At 45.7% G+C, this 13,453-nt stretch overlaps 1 protein-coding gene across 1 annotated transcript; it reads right to left on the bottom strand.

The window, feature by feature from the left end:
* Nucleotides 1–1,734: 1,734 nt before the first annotated feature.
* Nucleotides 1,735–12,350, bottom strand: GPN2 (GPN-loop GTPase 2). Its single transcript, XM_024203367.2, has 6 exons — nucleotides 12,266–12,350; nucleotides 10,284–10,719; nucleotides 8,383–8,539; nucleotides 7,096–7,256; nucleotides 4,666–4,796; nucleotides 1,735–4,121 (listed from the first exon to the last, which is right to left on the bottom strand). The coding sequence occupies exons 2-6, from the start codon at nucleotides 10,695–10,697 to the stop codon at nucleotides 4,049–4,051; spliced, it is 936 nt and encodes a 311-aa protein (XP_024059135.1). The 5' UTR covers nucleotides 10,698–10,719; nucleotides 12,266–12,350; the 3' UTR covers nucleotides 1,735–4,048.
* Nucleotides 12,351–13,453: the final 1,103 nt, after the last annotated feature.

The raw sequence follows: 13,453 nt of genomic DNA, 5'->3' as shown, positions 1-13,453 counted from the left end.
TTAAAAAAAAAGAAAACCCCTCACTATATTTAATCACTTCCTGGAGAATGGATTAAAAATCCCAGCTGGATTCCAGGCTCTCACTTCAGGTCAATGGAGCATTTCAAGGCTGAAAGCTCTCTACAAGAGTTAACTGCTAAACATACCCAGACCAGCTCTGCTTTGGAGATCCCTCCGAAATGAAAATGAATCAGGGAAGCGGGAATGAGGCTTTGGCTCCTGGGTGTTCCAGGAGTGCGGCTATTTCACACATTGGTGTCAGCAGAAGGTTAGCCTGAGTCATTTGTCGACAAATATCTAACTTGGAGGTATGTGGCCAAGCGAGGTTGCGGGAAAGAGGTGGAGGAACAGAAGGAATTTGCTGCTTCTGATTCAAGCAGTGACTTACAATTGGGAGTTGGGGAGTCCTGCAGATAGATCAGCTCTGCTCCATGAGACTTTCAGAGCCACATAAGCTTGCCATGCATTTAACTCACATTTCAGAAATAACTACTGTCCTTTACCCCCACATGATGTCTTTGTTAACCAGAGGCATGCTCCAAAACATAACCCTTCCCTGCTTCTGGGAACTCCCAGATACACAGCCATGCAGGATGTATAAACACAGTGGGTGTAAACCCACTTATATCACCAACTTTTCTACCACCTCAGTTTTAAGGCTCTCCATTTCCAGCTCCATTTCAAGGCCACTGAGCAGAGAGGAACAGTTATCAACAGGAATGGAATTGGTCCCACTGCATTTCTACACCCTGCATTTCATTTTTCTTCTTCACCCATGTTGAGTCTGTCATCGAATATGTGGGTATCAGCAGGTACATTGGGGCCTGAGTGTCCAATAGGCAACACTTGCACTGAGAGATGCAGACAGCAACATTTCCCTGTGGGTTTTTCAGTGGAGCAATCGTCCCATTACGTCAAGCCAGTTGTAATATCAACACTTACAGCTACCGTATAACTAAGCAGCAGTAATTCATACAGAGGTACAATTATATTACTCTGTCTGACTCACCTAGTTCACGAACAGGAGAGGCCTCGTTATTACTTTCGTAGGGGTCTGTTACCATACGCGGTGGTCTGCTGCCTTGTGTTTGCTGATCAGGCAATTGCTATCTTCTCTCCTCTATGATCTCTGTGGGTTCGCATAACGAGGAAATTCTGATACCCAAGTGAGACATTGCTTTCATCTGGTTATGCTCCTTCCATCTCCCCGGGTCCTAAACCCTCCTAGCACAGGGACAGAATTTCCACACTACACTTGGTTTTAAGGTTCCGAAGTGACGAGATAGCACAGAGAGCAACTTCTACCATTAGCCAGAACGAAATGGAGAGAAAGTGGGAAGTAAAATAGTAAAGGAAGATACTTCCAGCTATCAAGGTGTCTTCACATTAGAGAAACTGAAAAGGTTAAAATTTAGAGGGACTTAGAAATGGATTTCCTGACCTATTACTAAGAATAGCTTAATGCTGGAACTCTGAACATTTACTTTTCACTACTGATATTGTTTGTTTTTTGCATTTCTCTCTGCCTGGAAAAAGAAAAGGGACTACTCAGTTTCACACTCTGCATTCTCCTGCACTAGCATAGTGCTGCAATGGCAAACACTACAGGTGAATTTAAAAAAGTACTTCTGCCTTGGAAACTGAAAAAAGCCAAACCACATAGAAATGTTTCTATTGGTCTTCAATTTTATATCAAATTTGACCTAACAATGCCCTCTTAAAGCACTACATTTCTCCAAGCTGTAAAATTCACATTTAAGATTGAACACATTCCGAACACCCTCTCAAGCGACTGTACGGCTAACAGAAGAGCAGGTAAGTTTATATCCCACATGGATTACAATACCTACATGCAACAGGGTGAGTCAAGGAGGGAGTATCAATCTAAATACATGATTAGACAGCACTTCAATCTATATACATAATCACTGAAATGTAGCTACCACTGTGGTAGAGAATACCAACAGCAGGCACAACACCCACTGCTTAATGCAGGCATGACCCTACTCTTATAAAAAGTGCCATGAAAACTTTGAACATACAGAGCAGACAGATCTTTGGTTTTTCAATTCTAAACTCCAGAGTGGCCTTCATGACTTGATTGATATGAGGCAACCCAACCGTGTGTGTGTCATGTGCATCCCCATTCCGTCACCAACAAACAACATAGTAGAAAGTTTCCTTCTCTGAGCCACGGCCACGACACCATAAGATGTAGGAAAATGCAGATCTCACTCTTCTACCGTGAGTCTTTAGTACCACTCACGTTTATATTCTCTATTAACCGTTAGTCTACAATTGGGGAGGGTATAGGGGAAGAGAGGGAAACTCTCCTGCTAAATTCTACAGCAAGAAGCAACTATATTATTCTTTACAATATTTCAGCCGAAAAGGGATGGAAAACTTGGTCTGAGCACAGGACTGGGAGCCAGGAACTGCTGAACATTAAAATTTTGGCTCTGCCACTTAAGCCCTCTGTGGTTTTAAGTCTCTTAACCTTTTGGTGTCTCAGTTTTGCCATCTGTAAATCATTATGAATAAAAACTTGTTCAAGAGCCTCACCAGGGTGCTGTTTGGATTAACACATGTGTAAATTGCTTTGAATATTACAAGCTAATTGCCAGGTATGATCAGTTTAAAAAACAACATGTACCTGTCTCAAGCAGCCGCCTTCAGGGCAGATTCAGATCATTAGATGCCATTCTAGCAGAGAGAGGTGTGTTTACACCAGCAGTTAACTAGCCTCATAACTGTCTCTCAGTATCCAAAGATGTAAACAGCAACTAGGAGCAGAATTATTCAGGGTTCCCTCAGGGAAGTAGTGGACACACCGTTGCTTGGGACGTTTAAAACTCGAGTGGGTAAAGCACTGGACAATCAATTGTAGGGAACAATCCCACAAAGATGGAGGGATATAGCAAAGGAAGGATATAGTAAAGGACCTAGTAGAGACAAGGAAAGACCTAACTTCTATGGTTTGCTACAACCTTTGTGGAGCTACATTCTTCCGCTGAACCACACAGGCTCTTCCCCCGTCATAAGCCTACGAACACTCCTGTTAGTACAGTTTGGGAAAAGCTTTCAGGAGCTCACAACAGAACATTGGCAGTGTTTCATCATGCAGGGCAGAGAGACAGAATTTCTCCACTGGAACAGAGTGCACAAGAAGTGACCTCCTTTCCTCCACCCCATCCCGAGCAGATACTTGTTCTGCTTCCAGGTAGGTCACAGAAGGAAACAACAGAGACTAGAGTGATTTTAACAGAAACACGTGGCAGCGTCTGCAGCTGCAATAAGGAACCTATTCACAGCTCTTCTTGTCCCTCATGCTTTGCAGCACTGTTGCATTTTATTTTATTTTCTCCACTTCAGGGGAGTTCGTAGCAAACTCAGAAGTACAGGTGAAACTAAGGGGTGGAGAAGTGTTTTTGTTAAGAAAGAGCTGATAATTAAAAACAAACAAAAACCCTCACACCTCTCCTCCCCCCAGGGATGAACGGACAGGTGGCTGGCTCTCTAAGGAGTGGATACCCCTCACTGTGAGAATGCACAGAGGTCCCATTCAATACATGGAGAATTCATACCACAAGAAGGAGCTCCATTCATTCACTGCAGTAGATGCTGATTTGTCTTTCACTTGAGACATAGCCTTGGTCATGGTGGTGAGGGATGAGACTTGGCAAAAGTGGGCACCTATGTCTTGTCTGCTGTACAGAGAGATTGTTTTCTTCTGCTGCTGACGTCCCGGATCAGGTGAAGATTCCCTCTGGTTCCTGTAAGGAGATCTTGAATTTGTCCTGCACTCAGCTATGGAGGTCCTGATCTCATTGTCACCCAGAAAAACATAGCTCGTACACAGCGGGATCCAGACGCAGGACTGCATTCATACAAAGAGGGAACCTAACAGCTGGCCTTCTGCCCAGAAAGTACCGGGTCCGAGTCAAACTACACAGAGGGTCCCTTATGCTCCTGATGGGAAGAGGTGAGACACATTTAAAACAGGAAGGGAGCTCCTTCCACTACGAGCCTGCTGAAAGATACAGGAGCACTATATTTCCATTGCTTCCTGTTCCACGGTTTTCTCCTGAGGCTGCACATACTTCTCCTGGACTGCAAGTGTACTGATGATCCAGGAATCAAGGAAAACAAGACAGCAAGGAGGACTGGTGTTCAAAGCACCCTATGAGACAGAGGAGCTCTAACTTTCTCATCGGAGAATAGACTTCAACATTAGCCTGAAAGCTAACATGGGAACTAGCAGCACTGGTAAGAAGATGAAACGTTCAAATGCATTTGTAGTTCTTGCTGGTCCAAACAAGCTCCAAACAAAGTGGGCATTAATTCAAATTAATTAATGACGCTCTGTGGAAGGAACGAGCCCAGTGAGCATGAATTACAGAGATGCAGTCAGTGACATCCCCACAATTAAGATCCCAATTAGTGCCAAATGTGGCTGTGGTGAGTTTGATGTGGACACTTGTCCGACAGGATTGGAGTTGAGACCTAACAACTCGTTGTACACATGCCATTAAACAGCATCAGATAACAGTACTAATAACTTGGCCTGAATTCAGATCTTGAGAAGACAGGCCTATAGGAAATCCCCACAGCCACAAATCCGAGTTCAAGACTCCATACAGGAGAGAAGAGCAGCTGAAAGGATACGATGTGAAGTGGAAATCAGCTCCCACCGCTGCAGACATCAGGACTTCAAGGCTTCTCTGCTCCAAGTCTCCGAAGGAGTAGCCATTGGCTTTGTCCACTGCCTGCATCACCCGTCGCATACTCTCCTTGTCCTGGGAAGAGTGACACACGGTGGGGGTGAAAATGAGAAGCAGCAGATTTAACAGAGCATTAAGAAGAAAAAACAGCCAAGCAGCCTGAGCTAGCCGGGGTGGGTGCAATGCCATAGCCGTACGCTCAGCCTCGGGAGAGAAGAGGGAAAGCCTCACAATTCTCCCTGGAAAGTGATTTCTTTCTTATGAAGAAATGAGATCTGTGCGCAGCTCCCAACATCAGCGAATGTGAGGTTCAGGGCTTCTTGGGGGGGAGGGGGGGGGGAAAGAGAGCGAGATGGGGGAAATTGCAGCAGCTGCGTTGTGTATTCTTTCACTTGAGAAACAGCATACGAGGGCTCAGAATTCCAGCCCTTGGGTGCTGGCTCGACTCACATAACAGCCAAAATGCCAACATGAACTAATGAACTGTTATTTTAATAGCCCCCAAACGCATAGCAAATGTTTCACAGAAAAAACGTAACAGACAGATCCCTGCAGCAAAGGGCTTACAATAGAACGGATGGACTTGGCCATCCTTTAAGAGAACCTGGCCTAAATAGGGCAGTTGCTCTGGACCTACGTTGAGGATGCTCTGCAGCCTAGACTTGAAATAAAATCTCCATTTCCCCTGAAGACTTCAGTGATCTACAGGAAGCGGTTTAGTGGCTAGAGCAGGGCACTATATGTCAGCAACTCCTGAATTCCAGTCAGAACTCTAATAATGACTCCCTCCTGCAAGTAACCTAACCTTGCCTGAGCGTCCCTATCTCTAAAATGCAGTGAATGACCCTTACCCTGACCTACATCACAGAGCATGAGGATTAATGGGCGGAAAACACTTTAAAGAAAGTAACGTGCTGTATCATAGACATCAGAGGGGAAAAAAGACGTGTCAATCTTGGGACCTGAAGAACTGTCTCCTTCCAGTACAAAACTATTCTCTATAATTAGGGATTTGTTCAGTCTAGTTTTAAAAGTCCAAGTAATGAGGCTTCCACCACTGTCACGGGATGCGTTCTCCACAGCCTTCCACACCCCACTGTCAGGAGAGTTTTGCTGCAAAGCAGTGTGATCTGGGGGAACGAGTGCAGGATTGAAGGTCAAGAGGTCCAAAGATGCAAACTGGGCTTTGCCACTGACTTGCTGCGTGGCCTTGGGCAAGTTACTTCCCCTCTCCAGGTCCAACCCTATGCGCCCAAAGAAGTCAATGGGAGTTTTTCCATTGACTTCAATGAGAGTTGCATCAGGCCCTCGGTGCTTCAGTTTCCCAGTCTGTCCATAAGATAGGGATAACAATATCTACAAACTTAACCTATAAGTGGTGCTGGGTGATACCAATGCCTGCACAGTGCTTTCAACAGGCAAAATGCTATAGAAATAATTCCTCTTCCTCCCGCTCCCTCCAAACATTTGTATCTTCCCCTATTGTCACTTAAACAACTCTAGTCAACAAAGGATTAACTCCTTTTAATCCTTCCTTCTAAAATTATTCCTCCTGTCTCATTATTTTTGTTGCTCTTCGTTTGCTGCAAATTTATTGCCATATTTCAGGTGATGTAGTGCCCAGCAATGAATGCAGAACCCCAGATATAGTTACAAGCCAACTGTGTAGAGGGGGATCCTTAATTCCCTGCTCCATGATACAATGCCTATGCATCCCTAAACTGCATTTGCTGTATTTTTGCTGCCACACTGCATTTATAAATTCAGGCCTGATTTGCTCTCCATTTTCACCCCTATGTCTCTCTCAGTATTATAGCCTCCTGGCTTTCTCCATACTACTGAGTATCTGATATTTTGGATTCCCTCCCCACTCTGATATATTAGCTGTATTTTTCTAGGAGACTCATTTTTTATTTTCTGCTCAAGTTTTCACTCTCTATACCTCCCTTCTCTATTTCTGTGTCCTGACCAGGGTTTGCAATTCCTTTAAGTTTAGTGCCATTTGAGTTTCATTAGTCTCCCAAAGCCCTCTTCTAGACCATTATCAAAGGCACTCAATAAACTTGGACTTAATACCTATACCTGCACGGGTAATACAGGGTTGTTTTTTTTAATATGAGAGCCATATAAATATGCTTATTCAAGGCTACAGAAATCAAGCTGTGAAATTACTATTCTACTCGACACAGCCAAAGTCTGGGAAAAAAAAAAACCATGGGCAGTGACACGAGATTTTATTTTCACAGTGCTCATTGGGAGAATAGAGCTCCCTTTAGAAGCCCACAAACTTAATCTAGGCAGTTAATGAATCAGAAAGCTACCTGCAAAACGTTCCTTGTCATTTCCAACCCACCCACGCCTCAAGCTGGGTTACCTGGACATTGAGTGGAACAAAGGAGACCAGGCTGTAGTCCTCAATCACCTCCACCAACTTCTCATTGAGGCGACGGTAGTTCTTGAAGAATGGATCGGTGGCTAAATGGTCTACTAGGTAAGAGAGATCCAGAACCTCGGTGTAATAATCCAGGTTGAAGGCTACAAGGAAAGACAAGAGAAGCAGCTTCAGGACTAGCTTCCAGGGTCTGCATTTTTCCTATGGGTTTGGAGGTGGGGGGTCCTGGCCCACCCCTTTCTTTGCCATCTGAACATGCTCTGTGACAACATTAACTCTTCTGTGTGGCTAGCAGGGCAAGCGCCCTCTTCAAAGGCTCCAATGCCACCCTACCATCAAATGAGAATACGCAACAAAGCCTGGTGAACAGCATGTCTCTGCCCCCATAGAGGGTTGAGTCAGTCAGCTCCCCAGCTATCCCACTGGCACGAGAGGCTCCAGCACTGAGAGTTTCCCCAACAGGTACAATATGACTATTTTGTGTAGCGTCTCACACAAACTATATTGCAGTTTGCTTTTAGAGTCAAATACAAAGTGACATGGAGCAGGGAAGGAATGAGATGTGAAGATGAGCGAGAAGATACATCTTCAGAGGAGATGTAAAGAGAGGTGGAGAGATGGAGTGAGGCTGTTCCAGATGGCAGGGGCTGGAAAGGGGAGAGCAGGTGAATCTAATCACATCTAGAATGATGGCAGGTGCAACTACTTCCAGACACCTCAGCAAACAAGTTACTGCAACAGGTTCAGATTCGCACCCACCCGCCAATGTACAATGAACACCCCCACCTCACACATCACAGCTGAATTTGCCCCACTGAGTTTAAGTTGGTTTAAAATATATGTCAAAGGTGCAAGCTACACCAGCTTAGACTCACTTCAGCTCTCTGAATTTAGCCCCGAGAGCAGTGAGCCTGTGTGAAATGGCAGAGAGAGGAAGCTGATGATTGGATGGAACAGAAAAGGCAGAAGAAAGCACAGACAGGTCTAGGGTGCTGCCAGTGAATGGAACCTAGGGCCACTTCAGGATCTCCTTTTTCTTAATGACTGGCTTTGAAAGTGCTTATGAGAGTACTCATGCACACAGCTAACTGCACAGGCCAGAACATTTCACCAAGAACTCAGGGAGATGTTATATACTTTTCCTCTCCATCATCCCCAAGTTGCTGATTATCAGGAGGTTAGTTTCTCTGTGATAAGAGTCAGCTCCACAACTCCTTTGCATGGTCCTCATTTTCCTTCCACCCAGGCCCCCTTCCCAAAGGCGCTTACCCAGCTTGCCATACTGTTCTATCAGGTCCATCTTAGAAAGGACGTTGACGTGGGGCAATTCCACATGCAGCATGGTTGAGAGGGAGGTGCAAAGAACTGAGATGAACTTTCCAGGGTCTGTGCAGTAGTGAGAATCCACCAAATGAACTGCAGCCAACTGCAAAATGGAAACAAGAGAGAAATAGTGCAAAATCAGAGGCAGGGCAGAATCTGCCTATGCAAACATGCAGAAGTCACTAAGGCAAATCTGTGACACAGGAGAAAGATAAAGGCATCCAGCCCTTAGCAGTTCTAAGCAGAAAAAAAAAAGTCAGCCAACTTCTCCCTAGATGTTTCATATACTTATTTGTATACGTGTGACCACTAAACATGATCCACTGTATAGTATATTAACCAAAGAGTCGGAAGACCTGGATTGTTTTCCCACCTTTGTCACTGATTTGCTGAATGACCTTGTGAAAATCACTTTGCTATGACTCAGTTTCCTCATCTGTACAATGGGGATAATGATATTGACCCACTTTTATAAAGTACTTTAGTATCTAAGAATGAAAAAATGTTATAGACGTGCCAAACTTTCACCAACAACAAGAGAGACTGTTAAAGTTGCAACTCTTCTTCCACTTCAGCCCCTCTATTCACTTGCTTGGAATTTCTTTCCTTTGGGGATGAAACTTTCCATGCTTGGTCTCAGCCCAAAGGTGATGGAAGTCCGTGTTAAATCCAGTTTTGAATTACTGGACTATATGCAATTTTTTTACCTTTCCCATAGAAAAATTCACCCCCCAAAATAACTCAACAACAGTAATTTTAGAACATCAAACTTCTGTAGGATGAACAGTCAGTGTGGTTTGTGAAAGAGTTAATACATTTATAAACAATTTGATTAATAATTTTTCATACATATGAAACAGACTGGTTTAGGATTTTAGTTATGTTACTACCTGTCATACTACAAAATTGCACAAATGTATAGCTCCATATTACAGAGTTCAATTGTGTCAACAGCTACATTTTTTCCTGTATCTATAGAGTACTGAAGCTTAGAGACCTGCACAAGAACTCAACTACGCAACTCTATAGTGATTTTTCTTTTTCCAAAAAAGGATAAAAATTAAATACAAAAACTATGTGAATGCAACGTCACATTTGTTTATTCGAACACACACACAAATGCAAAAGTTAAGATTCTAAATAAGGTTCTCAAGTAAAATTACCTTACCTTCCTTGATTGTCCTGTATACTGGTTATACATTAATGGTCTAGCCAGTAATCCAAAGTATGAGATATATGTAATGTGAGCAAGCTAGTTTTATTATGGAAACCTTCACTTGTTCATTTGCTGGCTTGTGTGTTTCAATGTACAAGAATGTTGAATTAATGTAAATGTTTGCATCAAACATTAAAATACAATTTGCACCACAATTTTTGTTAACTGAATGAGATCTGAGTTACACATCTTGAAAGATCATTTGAATTTCTTGGGATAGAATCCTACAGGTCCCTAATAATCTGGCATACAAACATTCCTCCCTATCTCAAGCTACAACGTTCACTGGGTTAAAATGTGTAAGCTTTGCTCTACTCCTGGTGTCTTTCTACAAAGGACTGGGAGGGAAGAGCCCTGGATTCTATTCTTTTGACTTGCTGGGTGGCCTTGGGCAAGTCCTCTTTGTGCCTTGTTCCCCACAAAATACTTTCCTACCTTTGTAAAGTGCTTTGATATACTTGGCTGAATGGACCAATACACAGCAAAAGCATATCATTAATTATTACAGACAGTCCACAGATTCATAAGGCCTATCTGCAAGACGTTTAACACTTTTAAACATGATTCAGCAAACATGCGAGAGCTACGGGAGCTGAACCATCTTATTACTATAATAAAACCCAAAACATACCCTGAAGTTCCACTTAGCTAACTGTGCAAAGACGTTTTTCAATGCGCCATGGTGGGTGCAGAGTTCTACCTGCCCTGGGCAGTCAAACAAAAAGTAATGACCCTTGAGTTTAGCCAGCTTTTCCTGCAGCCAGTCAAAATTGGCTTCCAGGTACTCCATGCAATAGATCAAACCGCCATTGGGCCCCAGCTTCAGATTATCCATCACATCAGCCAGGGTGATAAGCTCTGAGATGTCCACAGCACACTGATAGGGAGTCCCTTCATTGGCTGGGTCCAAATTCACCACAGCCACCTTCCGCCCAATCTTGGACATGAATTCCTGCATGCCAAAGCAGTAAGTGGTCTTCCCCGAGCCAGGTGGCCCAATCACTGCCTGGCCAAAGGCCAGGGAAGACACATGGTTTTCTGACATGTCAGCTCATTTCTTTCTCCTCCTAGAAAGAGAAAGGAAAAGGTTAAGACGGTGCCCTTTATTCGTGTTTATAGGAATATTATGCATTGAAAACTGAAGTTGACAAGTAATTCTCAGACCTGGGAGGGCCTATCATGTGAAACCCCCCTTCCACCTCCTGAGCGAGATGGAGGGACCATGCCAAGACAGGGGAGTAAACCTCATTTTATCCTTCCAGTCTGGACAGTCTCCAGTCCCTTCCAGGCACTGGAGTAGGCAATATCTCAGCCTGTCCACAGGCCCAAACCAGCTGCAGAAAATAACCACAATACACAGGGCTACGCCACTGAAGGGAGGAGATTCAGATTCTTGCTGATAAGATGTTGAGTGCCTTTGAAGTTCTTTCAGCCTGTCTAGGACTGTTACTTTCAGACACACGCATTACGGTCACCCTTGCAATATGACAGGGATTCCTGCACGTGGATGTTCAGAGGAATTTATTTTTCCACTGGATGAAGATGGCTTTCGGTTGATGTTATAATTCAGAGGTCAATCTCATTTTGGGACACAAAGTCAAGTCAGTGTAGAGGGTTCTCAAGCTAGTAAAAATAATAATATCAAACCCAAGAGAAAAATCCCTGGGCAGAAAGCTTAGAAACCACAGGAAGCACAATTATTTAAGACCCTGGAGCCTGTAACACCTCCTCACGGCCAGGCTCAGCTTTGTGGGGTCACTGATGGGAGCATGGCTGGGGAGGAGATCTGGGAGATAATGGAGAGGGATGAGAGACTGGGGTGGCGAGGCCAGGGGGAAGCAGGTGGGTAAGGGAGGTTTGGCCCCTGGGGAGGGAACCTGAGGGAGGTTAGACCACTGAGGGTAAAGAGCAAGGGCCATTATGAGATGTCTGGGAGATCTGGAGAAGCTTAGAGAGATGAGGGTCTGGGGAAGGCTGGGCAGGGGGTTGGATGGCCGAAAGGAGCAGGTGCCCAGGGGTCCAATAGGGTTAAAGCCAGTGCATAAAGTAGTCCGAAAAAAGTGTGGGTGTGTGTGTGTGTGGAGGGGGGGGGGTGTCAATCATAACCCCAGGCCAAGTAAATGTTCAAATCATTTGAAACAGGCAATTCACCAGTTCTTTTATGCATCTCTGACATGATCACATGCAATGTTTAGCGCATTACGCTATTTATCGTTACTGTTTATGAATGAAACAACAAAGCCTCGTACACATTATTCAAATTAAATACACCCTGTGAACGTGGGGTGTCTCTGGGGGTTCAGTGGGGTTGGGGGGGTCTCTGGGGGTCTCTCTGGGACTGGGGGGGTGCAGTGGCCGTCAGTGGGGCGGGGGTCTCTGAGGCTGAGGGGCGCAGCCCCACTCAGTGGGGGGGGGGTCGCTGAGGGGCCTGGGGCCCGTCCCGGGGGAGTTGCCCGCCCACCCCCGCCCGGCTCCCAGCCTGTCCCTGAGGCACTGGGGGGGGGAGAAGGGAAGGGGGGGCCGCGCTGCCCCCGCCCCGCCAGGCCCCGTGTGAGCAGCGGGCGGGCGGAGCCCGAAACCCCCTCAACGACCCCCGGCCCCGAGCAGCCTCACCTCCGCGGCTCCGCCCGGACCCTCCCTCTTCCCCGGCCCGCCACTTCCGGCGCGTGTCCCAGCTACTCGGGTCCGGCTGCCTGGGCGGAAGCGAGCGGGAAGGTTCCGGGAGCCGCAGGATCTTCAGCGCTACAGCCTCATTATAATAACGTAATGAATATTCATGAGGCGCTGCCCCCGCCGGGCAGGGCTGAGCTAGGAGATTAGCGCCCCCTGGCGGCCACACGGGGAAGGTAGGAAACTGAAGCAGACAGGGAAATCCCAGGGGCTCTGGTGCCATAGGAGCTAGCACAGCACAGCTTCACCCCTTGCCCTAGGGAGAGCCCCCCCCGCCCCATACAGCCTTGGGGGGGGGGGGGAAACAGGCAGCCTGCCCCGATGCGGCCAAGCACTAAAGTTGGTTTTGCTGTTTATAGCTTCCCGGCCTGCCCAAGGGCCCAAGTGCAGGACAGAGGACCCCCCCCAAAAAAGAAATTATTTATCCAGGACCATAAACACTGTGGGGCTCCATTCCCACCCCCACAGCCCTAAGCTAATTAATTTAAAATTAAGGCAGAGCCACCACACTGGTGTGAAACACCATTAACAATAATCCACCCCCAGCCTTAAGGCGAGACCTCAGCCCCCTCACAGAGGGAACCCATGCCATTGTAAGTAACAGCTCCGGTAGTGAGTAAGAGGCAGCTGGGTGGCCTTCGTCACAGGTTGGTCCAGCTGAAAAGAGGGGAGCATTCACACAGCACTCAGTCACTGCTAGCCAGGGGCATGTCATGCAGTGACAAAGCTTTTATTTACAGATTAACCCCTTTATTTCTACAGGAGAGCAAGAAGCTTCTTTAGTAATAGAGATTTACCTGAGAAAGGAGCTCTGCCCCATCCCTAATAAATAGTTGGGTGTTACATGTTTAAAATTTTTGTATGAGGGGGCCTAGGATTAGCACTCATCAGCCAGACTCCATTGGGCTACATGCTGTTCAGATAGATTTTTAAAATCTGGAAAATGGAGTTAAACTTCTTGATCAGGCCTTAGATTAGTAAACCCTAAAAGGAATTTGCCCAGCTATTGTTAAAAATTAATAGGCATGAGTTTCCGTGTGTTCATTCTGTGTGAGAAACTGGCATCTAGTCTCAGTGGATGATTCCCCAGAGCCAGGCTATGGATGATGCAGACTAGGCCTTCTAGCCGAG

Source organism: Terrapene carolina, unplaced genomic scaffold, assembly GCF_002925995.2.
Source record: "Terrapene carolina triunguis isolate 2854851 unplaced genomic scaffold, T_m_triunguis-2.0 Scaffold236, whole genome shotgun sequence".
NCBI lineage: Eukaryota > Metazoa > Chordata > Testudines > Emydidae > Terrapene > Terrapene triunguis.
This window is presented reverse-complemented; position numbering and strand designations above follow the sequence as displayed.